This window comes from Paramormyrops kingsleyae, chromosome 19 (genome assembly GCF_048594095.1).
Source record: "Paramormyrops kingsleyae isolate MSU_618 chromosome 19, PKINGS_0.4, whole genome shotgun sequence".
NCBI classification, from domain to species: domain Eukaryota; kingdom Metazoa; phylum Chordata; class Actinopteri; order Osteoglossiformes; family Mormyridae; genus Paramormyrops; species Paramormyrops kingsleyae.
The window spans coordinates 16,763,843-16,777,339 of NC_132815.1; the positions used below are offsets into that span (position 1 = coordinate 16,763,843).

Sequence of the window (13,497 nt, forward strand, 5' to 3'; positions counted from 1 at the left end):
ACAACTAAAATTAGCTACATCAAAAGTGTTTGCAAACTCTACGGACTATTTACAAGGAAATAAAAATCTTACATACGTGTAGACGCATGTGCAGTCTTGTGGAATCGAATATCACGCCAGGCAGCTGACCAGAGATGGCAGCTCTGTGATGAGCTCTTCATGGTGTGAAACTGAACCAACTTCTACAGGGGAGGTAGGTCATGTGCATCATGGTGAAGCAAAATCCAAATAACATGATAAAAAACGGATTCTAATGTTAGATTTTGCTAATTAAAATCCAAGAAGGACACTATTAGTTTTCTGTATTATGACACCTGACTCATAGTTATAATTGATATCCTTTCATATTTAATAATCATATATAAAATTAAAATATAAACCTAAAACTTGCATTTATTTCCAGAGGATCAGTTTTGAATTCACAAAGCATGTCATGTGTACTGCAATATAGGGATTTGAGGTCATTTTTACACAGGATAATGGTGACTCAGTAAATTCAATACCAACACTTCACTGATTAATGACTATTTGAAATACATTATCGTTTTTTAAATATGTGTCACGCCGTGTCAGGTTCTATGGGAAAGACACCAGAACATAAATGCATGCAATCCGATTTTCCGCTGACTTTAAAGGAAATACTTTTCCCAGCTGTTTCCCTTAAATGACTCACTGTTGAATAGCATCAATTCAGATACTTGGCAAGTAACGTGTAACTAAAGGGAATTAATGTGTCAGAAATCCATCTATGTGTCCCTCATCAGACTCCTTCTGCTGCAGATCAAAGTTTATGCATCAGTAATGTCAATTTAAATCAAGACATATACTGAGACCGAAAATGCAAAGTCTGCTGTCTTTTTTCAGTAAATCTGCAGGGAAATATTTTATTTTATGTTTGGATTTATAAATAAAAACATAATAATTGGCCTTATCAGACCGTGCACATGATTCTGTGATATTTAGTTAAAACATATTTGAACAGTAGAGAAATTTGCATTGTAATACATTATCGATGATTTTCCATATTTTTGATTGCTTTCAAAATAAGCATTTAAAATATAAATGTATTCTTGTTTCCCCCCCTTTCGTATTGTTCTTCTATATATAAATAAAAGACGTTGAATTTATATGTTATCAAGGCTGACAGGTTATGATTAAACAAGTCTTGCTACCTTGATTGACAGCACAGGTAAAACCGAATTAATGGAAAACAAAGGTTACTTGCTGTATGACATTACAAAGTGACATTTTGCATTTGTATTGATTTTGTTTATAAGCTTTTTAAGAATTTTAAAACTAAAAACCATGTACGGTGATATACAGGTGTTGTTAAGGGCGTTAACTAACTGCTGAACTCGACCCGGCAAACAGCAAGGCGTGTCTGTGTATTTTTACCCTTACTTTCAATAAGTTGATGGAATACATCACTCATACCATTATTTTTAGTCAGGGGTGACGTCGGGGAACTTCCCAATGAGTCATGCAATAATGGCCCCTAATGTGTTTTAGGGAAAACGTGGGTAAGACAAGCTCACAGGTATGTAATGTGTTTCACGGGAAATGCAATGTCTGAATAACATGCAGAAGTGTACACACACTTCACGCGATCCAAATAAATTCTTCAGAAGGTAGTCATTGATACTCCAGACACATGTAGCAATATATTAAACAGTAAAAAATTCTTTTCATGCACACTGTATTTACATGTTGGCTAAAGTCATGTAAATGTAGTGAAAGTGCATTTGTATTTACAAATGTGACCTTACAATGACTGGACAGCACTAGTGCCCCTGCACCTCCAGGTTTGGGAGTCTGAATTTCACCCCTGTTCTGTGTGCTTGCATGTTCTCGTGCAGATTTCCTTCGGGGGTGTTTATCAATATGTATACTTGACTGTCGTGTTCTTGCAAACCTGTTTGACATCATCTTCTATTCCCAAAGTACAGTTCTAATACTAAAGAACAAGAGGATGGTAAAAAATCCCCGGATGTCGTTCTTGCCCCACCCCAGATATCAAGGAGGCATCGGTTGCATCCTTGTTCGAGAACAATCCCATGATTCATAACGTCCCAAGTTTATTCATGGGAGGCAAGTTTGCAAGTACGTTCTTCGTGTTCTTGGTATTGAGAAATACCCCTGGTGTTGGCGGCAGAATAAAGCTGACAACTGAGCCCAAGCTTTCGGGGGGGGGGTGTCAGAAATGTTGATCTAGGAGGGGGGGGCAACAGTAAAAGTTGTCGGTGGGGTGGGGGGAGGCAGGGTGACAGTTGGATGGGCAGCCATTCCTCTGGCAAACAGACTAACCTTTTTAGCATCTTTGGGTAATAATTTTTTATTTCTTTTTAGGGGGGGGGGGGCTACGCTTCCCCAGTTCTCCCTGTGGTACCAACACTGGGTACTCCAGTCCAAAGACACTTAGGTCTCTCTAAATTGCCAACTGGTTTTGGACTTGCCCTGCGTTAGACATGCCATCCTGCTCTGTATCCCATGATGCATGTACAAGCTCAGTGGTTAGAAGGTGGATCGGTAATATCTTTATAGAATCAGAAACTGTGCATATAACCAGGTTGACCGGGGCTGACTGGCTCTGCAGTTGGTTCATGGGTAGTGGAACAGCCTGAACTGGCAGCATTCAATGTTAAGATCCCACTCCTGTTAAGACACAAAAGACACAAAAATGTGATACATTTTTAACTGGCACGGCGTCTTTTGTGTTTTGAGGGATGCTTGCTGTGACAACAGGCTGGACATTTAGTTCCAGCACGGCCTTTGCCAGGAAACTCGATGAGGAAAAATATAAACAAAGCCCACTTTGCTGAAGAACAGCTTGCGGGCTGTTCTGTGTCACTGTCCTAATCCGCACGTCCTTTTGAATGTGACCGGCCGAGAAGCATCACAAAAGCACACGGAAGCTACTTTCCAAAGGGCCTCCTTTCAAATGCACTTTTAATTGCTTGTAGGGTTCAGTTTTATTGCTTTGGGGGGGGGGGGTGTCAATGTGTTGTTTGCAACTTCCTCAAAATAGAGTCCCCAGAACAATGTATTTGTCTTTTTAACCAACCATTATATGACGGTCAAGGCTGAATGAAACGAGAAGGAACTACAGCTGCTGTATTTTAGGGGCTTTTTGTTACACAATCAAGCCAATTCATATGAAACATAGCAGGTCATTTCAAGCAAAGATAATCAATCTACAGCACATATCACCAGACATTATCTAGATCAGGAATATCCTGGGTCCCACCTATGTTAAGAACCTGTTTTCAAAGCATGTTGTTAATGTCACATACATGTGGCTTATGTCAATAATGAAAATAGAAAATGTGCTTGTAGACACCCCTAAACAGACAAGCCAACTTCAATAACACAAAAAGGTTCTGCAGAAGACTACATATTAACCACTCGTTTGTTTTAGAAGAGATACTTTGATCCTATTATTCTCCCAACACGTACAGCCTTTCAGGGAAAGAAGAGCATGGAAAGATGAGTGTCATGGCTAATGGATTATAAGTACGTACTTTACGTGACAAAGAAACACTAAGAATCACTAACCACATAACATTCTTAAGTGGATGCTGTTTTACTGCATCAGTGTCTTCTGAAAACACAACTCAATAATCATCGACAGTATTTATTGTGTGAGATAAACACTTGTCAGGCTATATTTATTTATGGAAAAATATAAACAGCAATTTCATAACAACAGCTAAATAATGCATTTGTAAAAAAAAGTTTACTGATTAATACAAGAATTAAAGGATTTTCTTTTGAAATGTATAGAGAGGGGATTAGGTGTGAAGATTGGCGAAGTAAATCTGAGTGACAGCTGCAAATACATATAATTTAAGGCCAAAGGGTTGAAATCTGTATAAATCACTTATTTATATAAACATACAGCCTTGTCAAAAATGCACCTGGTGTCACATTCGTTCTGGGAAATGAGGTGCAGGTCTATGCAAGTCTCCTTTTGGCTGTGGCTGAAAGATCAGAGACAAGCTGAGAAATTACTCTTAAGCCAGGAATGACAAGAAAGATGCTAAAGTGTATGATCACACCGTGTTTCTTTGGCTGTACGTCTAATATCCTGCCTAATTCCTCATGTAGAAAACTGAGAGTTCTTCCTAAAATTGATCCATTCTAGAATTTACCTGCCTGTAGTTTCTTAATTAATACACTTTGTGTAAATAATACTGCCATTTTTATCGGGAAAAGCAGCAGGATACTAGAGTACCCATATTAACAAACAATTGTATTAAGAATGGCACAGTGACCTCTGACCTTCAGGATCAAGGGTCATAATCATGCCTGTGCTGTGGTGTGCACAGTGTGCATGGTCTCTCCATGTCCTACTGATGCCTCCCACAATTCAGGGAGATGCACTGAAGTTGGTATCTCTTAAATGCATGTAGTGTCTGTAACTGTCCTATGATTACTTGGTATAGCATCCAGGGTGTATCCCTACCTTGTGCCCTGTACTCCCTGAAATAGGCTCCACACTCCCCTATACTAGATAAAATGATGAAATGATCAAATTTGCAGTTAACACAGGCTTACCCGTTTAATAATAAGACAAAACGTTACGATTATTTAACTTGCCTATTTTCATGTGGCTTATGTCAAAGCACAACATTAGCATGTGACTGGTGATTTTCTAAGAATTTTTCTTTAGTCTACATTTTTATACAGTAAGTATTTCCTCGGTTTTTGAAAAATCACCGGTACATCCCTTACATCCTTACAACTTAAATATGCTTCCTAAGGACAGTCTCCGGCACAAACAACCCAACCGTATTAAACTACAATTCCCTGGGAGCAACTCCTATCCCCAAGCAGACACATATCCCAGGGAATGGCTGTAAAATGTAGTCCGCTACACTCTATCGTACATTAGACGCCTTCAATCGGCGGAAAAAAATAAGTTTGCGCGGGTAAGTCATATATCCCCCCGGTTAGTTTTCATTGAGCTGTACTTTAGTGAGGTTTTCCTCATGCTCTGCCGCCGCTCAGCTCCGCTGACGTACAAGGGGCGGGCCCGATGCACGCTCGCAGCGCTACGCGGGGGCGCGCTCGCTATAGTTGCTCGGCACCGGAGTGCGCGGCGTGCGTGTGCGTGTCTGGCTGATCCGTGAATGGGGCGCTGCTTTTGGCTCTCGGTCTCGGTTTGGCAGTGACACCGCTGGGGGACGATGCCTTGTTGAAAAGGGGGGGACAGGCCCCGGGGAGATAACGGCCATCCCTTTGCACCTAATCGCAGCTCCGAAACTTTGGACAAAAATAACCTGGATTGGAGGACTTCTTACACGCAATATACATTCAGCTTTTTTTCCCCTCAAGAAACGAAACGTGACTTAATATAGCTGCTGACCTCCACGATTGCTTGCCGAGTCTGCCAGCGAGATACATGGATATAAATTGTGGGAGGCGCCTGAGAGCGACCCGAGCACACAATGCAGGACATCTGATGGAAACGGACGTGTAGTTTTCGCCTTATTTGCTTTTGCACGGGAAGCCGCAAAACCGGCGCCCGGTTCGGACCTGTGCTCATCCTCCGTGCGCGTTTTGCGGCTCATCTGTAACTTGCGGCTTCTGTCTATTATTCGGCGTGATCTGAATCAATGAAGGCTGGCACCGGTTCAGCTAGGAAGCTACCTCGCTAGTTTTGATAACTAATTAGTATCCTTTTTTCTTCTTGTCCTTTGAAATATGTGTTGTTGGGAGACTTTACTGTATCCCTAAAATAGCCCGCTATTGCTTTGTTTCACAGAACTAGCTAGCGAAGTACAGGTACACAGTTTTGCGAGCTGCATTTTATAAAAACCCATTTGGTTAGTGAAAATAGACTTTAGGGTTAATAGTTTCCGATACGGTCTCTAAAACAGTTTTGTTCATTTTTAGTGTTCAAGTCACTGTTTTGAACAAGAACATTGTTTTGTTTTTAACTTAGGCTACCTTTTTGGGGTTTTGCAGGGAGTGTTAAACGAAAAGAAAGTTTTACAAGGTTTGATGATTGAACAACTATGAGCAGTGTGTGAATCTTCCTAGCGATTTTTTCCCCGTTATTGACATTTTAAGGTTAACTGGAGCCCGGCTTTTACTCGAAGGCCAATTTCTTTGTGGAGTAAAATATTGAATACCCATGAACATACGGAGGTCAAACCCCATAAATATAACGCGTTATGGGAGAACGAGGCATAAATCTCACGACTTTGACGATTTGTCTTCTCTGAGGACTACGGAATCGGTGCAAAGTTTCAGCCCAAATTTAGGATCCCCAACTCCTCCAGAGACACCCAGTACTTCTTACTGCATTTCTTCCATTGGAAAATACTTATTGCTGGAGCCGCTCGAGGGGGACCACATTTTCAGAGCTGCCTACATACATAGCGGAGAAGAGCTCATTTGTAAGGTAAGTCTGCAAGTTTTTCTTGGTTTCACATCTACCGTAGTATCACCTCTATAATCAAGGTTAATCGATGCACAGGTGCAATTACTGGTAAACGCATGCAGTGTCGCCCGTGAGTGTTTTCGGACGGATAGCATTCACATTTAAGTTTTTCAGTGATGAATTACGCCCATTTAACTCCGAACGCAGCTCTGCTGGATGCACGCCGGAATCTTATGAATGGAGTTGGCTGTTTTTTTTTTCCCTGAAAGGGACGCTGTAAAGTCACACGTCATGTTTCGGGAGCGTAAATCCTGCGGGAAGCGGCGGCTGTGCGCGTGCGGATGGCGCCGGCCACGTGTCCCCGCCGCATCTGTAGCCCTCGCGGGGCGTCTTTGTTCTCCGTCACAATGTAACCGAGTGCGGCCCCTAAACACTGCGTCCCCCCCCCCCCATGAAAAATGCGCACCCATGCGTTACTGTCCGTCTCACAAAGTTATTTGAGGATTGATTTTTGCCAAGTACACAAAAGTACAAGGAACTTGTTTTGATGCAGGTGGTGGTCTGGCATATACAATTAAATCATATATCTAAACATAAAACCAGGACAAAAATAGATTATTAAAAAGTAAAATATAGGTAGAAAATGTATATTAAAAACAAATATATGCGAAAACATGAACACAAAAAGTGGGACATCCAAATGTAGGGTACGTAAAGCTTTTGGGGTATGTGCAAATACTCTAATGAAGTCACTAAGAGCATGAATCTCGTGATTAGATATGAAACCATGTGCTGCTTATGGATCCTTATTTAGTTTTATTCAAATGTTAAATCTAGTGCCGCTTACTGGCAAAACCGACTTTCTCCGAGTTTTTTTTATATACATATATAAACGCCGTATCTATGACGCGTTTCTGAGTGAGTAAAATCGTTTGTACAACTTGTCTGCATTGTTACAAGTCAAGTTCATTGTGTGACTGTGTACCGGGACGCAGCGGCTTGATCATATTCACCAGGCCTCTCTGATGTCCGAGACACATATCCGGAGACGGTAAAATTTTAATATTACGCATTTTGCTTTGCTTAATCGTATACAGTTACGATCAGTTTTTTGTCTTGCGTTTCAAAATATTTAAAATTGAAAGTATATTAAATTTAATATTCCAGTTACATATATATTTTTTTTTTTCTTAATGGTGTGTCTTTGATGTAGCGCTTTAAAAGAAAAGAAGGTAAAACGGATAATAGAAAGAGGATACAAACGATATGGGCGACACATGGACCCGCGCCACAAAAGGCGGATCAAGAATACAATTCCAATGGCATTATGTAAGCCATAATTACGGAAACGCTCTAGTGTAGATAAAGCAATTATTCAAGTACTCATCGCGTATCTTTACGTTAGTTTTGGCAGAGTAATAGCTAAAGTATTACTGAAGGAAATTAGATTTTTCAAGTCAAATGTTTGCCGTAATATAGGTGTAGTTGTAATTGGTTTTGCAAGCAATCTAAATATTGTTTTTAGTCCGACAGAATTCAAATGGATTAATAATGGGAGTGATAGGTGACTTTTAAATGAATTATTTTAATTGCACTTCTTGCAATTATTTGCGATGGACTCATTCAGGACAACGATATTGAAGAGCTTTAAATATGATTAAACTACCAAATGGACCATTAAATCAAATTATCTGTTAACTGTAATTACCTGTCAATGGAAAAATAACCGCGTTTTGTATTTGCGTAGGCCTGTAGGTTATGTTAATGTTAACGGTTATAAACGCCGCTAGAGAATAACAATTTAATCAATCACTTAACTAAAAAACAAATCATGTTCAGCACCCCGGACAGCTACAGTTTTAATTACTATAATATTTGTTCTGGCGAACTTAATTACTGTAAAAATATCGTGCGTCAGGTAATTAATTGCCGCTGCCCTTCATAGTCACGCAACTTAAGACGAAAATGCAATGCGCTACTGTAGTTTGATCATTTAGAAAGGCAACTTTTTATATAAAAAGAAATTAATCGTGATTATAAAGTGTTAAATGTATTAGCCTTTTTACTCAGTTTGACATCTGTAGATTGTTTTATTTGTTGTAGTCATTAGGTTTAGCTGGGCAGTGTGTCATAGTGAGAACATTATAATGCTTATACATTAAATAAAGTGTCATTTATGTTTATGCAAATACACCGACGAGGTACATCTGCATATTCAAATCCACCCAGTGAAATATTGTTGTAGATCATTTTGCTTATCTTGCAAAGTATGTATATTTTGGGAATGGCCCAGCCTCAAGAAGGTCTGCTCTTTGCTTCCAGGTGTTTGATATCACGCGCTATCAGGAGTCGCTAGCGGCCTACTTCTGCTTGTCCGCCCACGAGAACATCAACCAGATAGTGGAGATCCTCCTGGGCGACTCCCGGGCCTACGTGTTCTTCAGGAAGAGCCATGGGGACATGCACTCCTTCGTCCGCACCTGCCGAAGGTTGCAGGAGGCCGAGGCTTCCAGACTCTTCTATCAGATAGCCTCGGCCGTCGCCCATTGCCATGACAACGGACTCGTGCTCCGAGACCTGAAGCTGAGGAAATTCATCTTCCCGAGTGAGGACAGGTAATGGACCCCGGATGCGTGCCGTACTGGTGTGTCGGGTCGCTGGTTTAGCTTTCATTTCAGGCCTCTGGGTGTCACGTTTTTGCTCATTCATGCAGCTTGTCAGTGACGAAATCGAAATATTATAGAAGTGCTACTTTGGGAGATTTCAGCTGATCCCTTTCATTTGAAGCACTGGGTCCTTACTATTGGTCAGAGGAAATATACATTTTACTTTTATTTAGCAGAATCCTTTGTATGTAAATGTACATTTCCTCTGCGTACAAGTGAGGCAAATGGCGCATTACAAACATACGGCTGTCAGGGACTCGGCAGAAGTGCAGCTAGGCTGAGCTTCCAATGAATGCCCAGGTAACAGTGTAAGCAGTACAGGAGCAAGAGCTACACAGCATCTACCAAACAAAGCAGGAAGCTAATAAGATGAATATTCAGATAGCAGGTACTGTAACATCAAGAACATTCACAGAACATGGAGTGGCAGGACATGCCAGATGACCGGGGAAGTATTGGAACTATTTATTCAAAACTTGATATAATTTCTGGAGATTATTGATATATTAATTATTAATATGTTAAAGTATTTAATTGATCTCTTTTACAAAGTTTAATTTTCTGAAAGTTGTATTTGGGACAGAACTGACTAAGATGCACCTTAAAAGAACAATAAATTAAATAAAGCTTTCACATTTAGAATATGGTTCCACAGAAAGTAGGTTCCATTTTATTTTTTTCAGTTAGTCACGAAAGTATGAATAATATTTTCCATCCCTTCATTTGGAGAGAAGACGCTCGTTATCTGCATTTTGCTCTGCAGTGAGACCACCTCACAGGCCTGCTTCCTCACCCACCACAACTCCAGGTTGGAAGTGTGAAGGTGGCTGAAGACCACCGAGGGTGTCCGTGGTCTTATCCAGCTTTTGGCGTCTCGTGTGGGGAGCAATTTCGATGTCACCCAGGCTACAGCACGGCGGCTTGCGACTCGGACGTTTGCCCATGGGTAACTGTATGTTCTTGCCTTGCAGGAGTCTCATCAAACTGGAGAGCCTGGAGGACGCCTACATCCTGCAGGGGGAGGATGACTCGCTGTCAGATAAGCACGGCTGCCCGGCCTACGTCAGCCCGGAGATCCTCAACACCACGGGCAGCTACTCCGGCAAGGCGGCTGATGTGTGGAGTTTGGGAGTCATGCTCTACACCATCTTGGTGGGCCGCTACCCCTTCCACGACGTGGAGCCCAGCTCACTCTTCAGCAAGATCCGCCGTGGGCAGTTCAGCATTCCGGAAAGCCTCACGCCTAAAGCCAGGTGCCTGATTCGGAGCATCCTGCGCAGGGAGCCTGCTGAGAGGCTCACGTCCAGGGAAATCCTCGACCACCCTTGGTTCTCCTCCAGCATCCGTTCCACGGTCTTGGGACAAGGCAAGCAAGACAAGGAGACGTCGGATCAGGTCGTCCCCGATGTCAATATGGAGGAGGATTTGGACAAATTCTTTATCTGAGCAGCCAGAGATGGGATCTGCTCTTAAAATGTGCAAAAAATGGAACAAAAAAACAAGTGTCCCAAACCCAGACATAGACTGGTCTGCTGTCAGGTTCCAGCAGTGTCAGCCAGTCTCTATACCCCCCAGAAGCCCCCGTATGTGTGAAATGCCCTCACAGTGTAGCAGATGCTCAGAAGTGGTGCTTTCGGGTTTGGTCAATGACCCGTTAAAGAATCCGTTTCCGGTCGAAGGACACAATTGCAATTCAGTGAGCTACTCCAAAATCAATCCCCCCCCCCAACTGCTGTAATTTTTGATTGTTATGCGACCCCATCTTTTATACACTTGGACATGGAACAATATGGATGAGAACAAACAGCTTTTTGTTAGTATCCTAAATAATATATTTAACTTTTTACCCCTTTTATTTAATCCTCCTCCCCCCCAAAGAAAATTAGGCACCTCTTATTTGTTCAGTTAAGCTAATAGCAAGGCTGTTCTACGCCCCTCCTCTGTTCCAGTTTATTTAAAATCCGCTTCCAGATCAGGTTATTGTGCACTATTTGTAAAGGTCTACATGTGTAAATGTATCCCGTGTTCACTCGGTAGCTAACACAGGAAACACACATGCCTAACTCCTAGTTTATTGGCACCAAACCTCCCCCAATTTTACCATTTAAGTGCTTTATTTAATAAATTGCAGTGTTTTGTTTTCAGAGAGTCACTTTGTTTAATATATATATATATATATATATCTGTTACGTACATGGACACGGGGCAGGTCTAACAGCAAGACCTGTCTTACGTTTAGAATAATCAATTTGACTCGCGCCAGTGTTTGCATCACCACTGCTTTGTGATGACTTTCCACGTCGTTTTAATTCCTTTTGCCCAGAAATCGTAGTTGTAGAAGATGCTACTATGACTAGTTTCCAGTATGTAGTTTGCTAAGCCTGAACAGGCTGTGCGACGCCTGTGTTCTGGATGCATAGAATTGGATATTTCGTGCTAAACTTTACTTGAATATGTGTTTTATAGTTTGTGGCATATGCCCTACAGATGCTATAGCCAGCTAGAGGCTGAGTGTGTGTTGGTCGTTTGTAGAAGTTTGACTTGCACAAAAATGTTCTGATGGCAATAGGAAAAATGATTGGTTCTCTCTCTTGACCAATCAGATTGTAGATAAGGTAGGTTCAAGCAACTAGAGGAAGTGGGACCAACCAGTCAGACGACATGGCCCCACCTGCTCTAAAATCTGATTGGTATCTATGAACCAATAATTTTTCCTTCTGCCTTCAGAACATTTTTGTGTAAGCAAGACTCCCACAAGCTGGTTGGACGCTCAGTCTGTCTGTCCATCAGTCTTTTCCACTTCCTGTATTATTTCTGTTTTAAATTGTAATTTTTTTTTACTCTTAAGTTGGTGCTGATTTGGTGCTAATGTCTAAGGAGCCTTTTTCCTTTTTTTCCCAGGAGGGGTTCCTGAATTATGTGCATGATGAGTTCTCATTGCCGTCGATTTTGTCATGTATCTGGTTCGATGTCTTGTCTAAATTTACTCCTTAAATAAACCTTGAACTCCATATTTGGCGAGTCCTTTTCACATCCCCAGAAACACCTTGCTGAGCGGATTGGTGTGGCCTTCTACCACAAAATCTGCTACTTCATGGATTATCTATTTAGGGTTAATAATTTGTTCAGTGTTATATAGTATAACTTGTATGTGACACCACTGTCACTGTTCAGATACATTAATAGATTGCATAAATATTTAAACCTGTCTGACCTCAGTTTAACTGAAGCTGAAAAATTAGGACATTGGATTTTTGAGTCGATGATATTGACTATTAGCCCTGGGTCTATATCTTGTGATGTTTTTGAATACTGAAATTTTCCCATCTGAAAAAGAAACAACGCAGTATTTTTCTTGGAGAATTTGACAGTAAAAGTATGGTAGAAAACATCTGAAAATATGGTATAAAGATGTCGGAGTGGTGGGGGTCTCTGTTTTATTTTCTGGGGGGTGGGGCAATGTTGTCTTTTGATTGCCTTATCTGGGCTACACGGTATAACGATACACACACGCCTGTGATGGATCTTGAGGTGCATGAACCTGCTGTGGGGTATGTGACTGGGCTACTGCTCTTAGCCTTATGCATTAACGTCAGAAATAATAAATAAAGCCGCTCCTGGATGCTCTGCGCTCCTGTTTAGTCAGTGTAATGCATAGCTGGGAATGTGTGACTGACGCCTCTCGACTTGTGAACACCTGTTGCAAAAACATTGCAAAACCTTAACGGTGTTTATTTTTGCACCTTTAATGTTCATCCCTTTCCCCTGATCAAAGTTCACATGTTTCCTGTGGTTACAGTAGCAAAAAAATAAAAAATCTTGGGTTTGCTTCCTGAAACATGGATCATGCTAATTATTTGCATAGCGCCCCCTGTCAGTGTGTCTGTTCTTTATAATTATTGTAGTTATATTACATATATTATATATAGAACCCATTAATAGCATAAAGGGGGGGGGGGGGGGTTGGGATGGAGTGTTGTCTTTTAATGTAAACATTGCAGTATTTAAATGCTGTTGAATGTTCTGATAATAGATAATTAGGGACATATTAGATATTGAGATTAACGGGATTTGATTATGCATGTATCTTAACAGGCATCGTATGAATCCATAACTATGCCTGTGGCCTTTTGTGCAGTCCCTCCCACTTTTTGGGGAGTACTTCCATATATCCATATCTTTGTCTAGGCCAGGCTCCCTAATTGGCCATTTTAGGGCGTGACTCTAAAAAGGAAAATTTCATTTCACATTTATGGCCCTCATGGGGATGTAGAGAAACTTACAAACAGGATGCTAAGGTTAGGGGGAGTTCATACTTCCAGTATAATGATGACAAGTTATCAGATATGTCATGATCCGGGGGCATTAGCCGATGTACTAAGGTCCCAAGCAGTGCACATACCTACTGGCCTTTGCAGGGTCGCAGGGGTCCATAGCAATTTGACA

General features: G+C 41.3%; 1 protein-coding gene across 1 annotated transcript; it reads left to right on the forward strand.

The window, feature by feature from the left end:
- Positions 1–5,090: 5,090 nt before the first annotated feature.
- On the forward strand, positions 5,091–12,062 carry trib2 (tribbles pseudokinase 2). The gene is made up of 3 exons (XM_023800736.2): positions 5,091–6,406; positions 8,708–9,000; positions 10,023–12,062. Exons 1-3 carry the CDS (start codon positions 6,137–6,139, stop codon positions 10,495–10,497), a joined length of 1,038 nt encoding a protein of 345 aa, XP_023656504.1. The 5' UTR covers positions 5,091–6,136; the 3' UTR covers positions 10,498–12,062.
- The last annotated feature ends 1,435 nt before the right edge of the window (positions 12,063–13,497 follow it).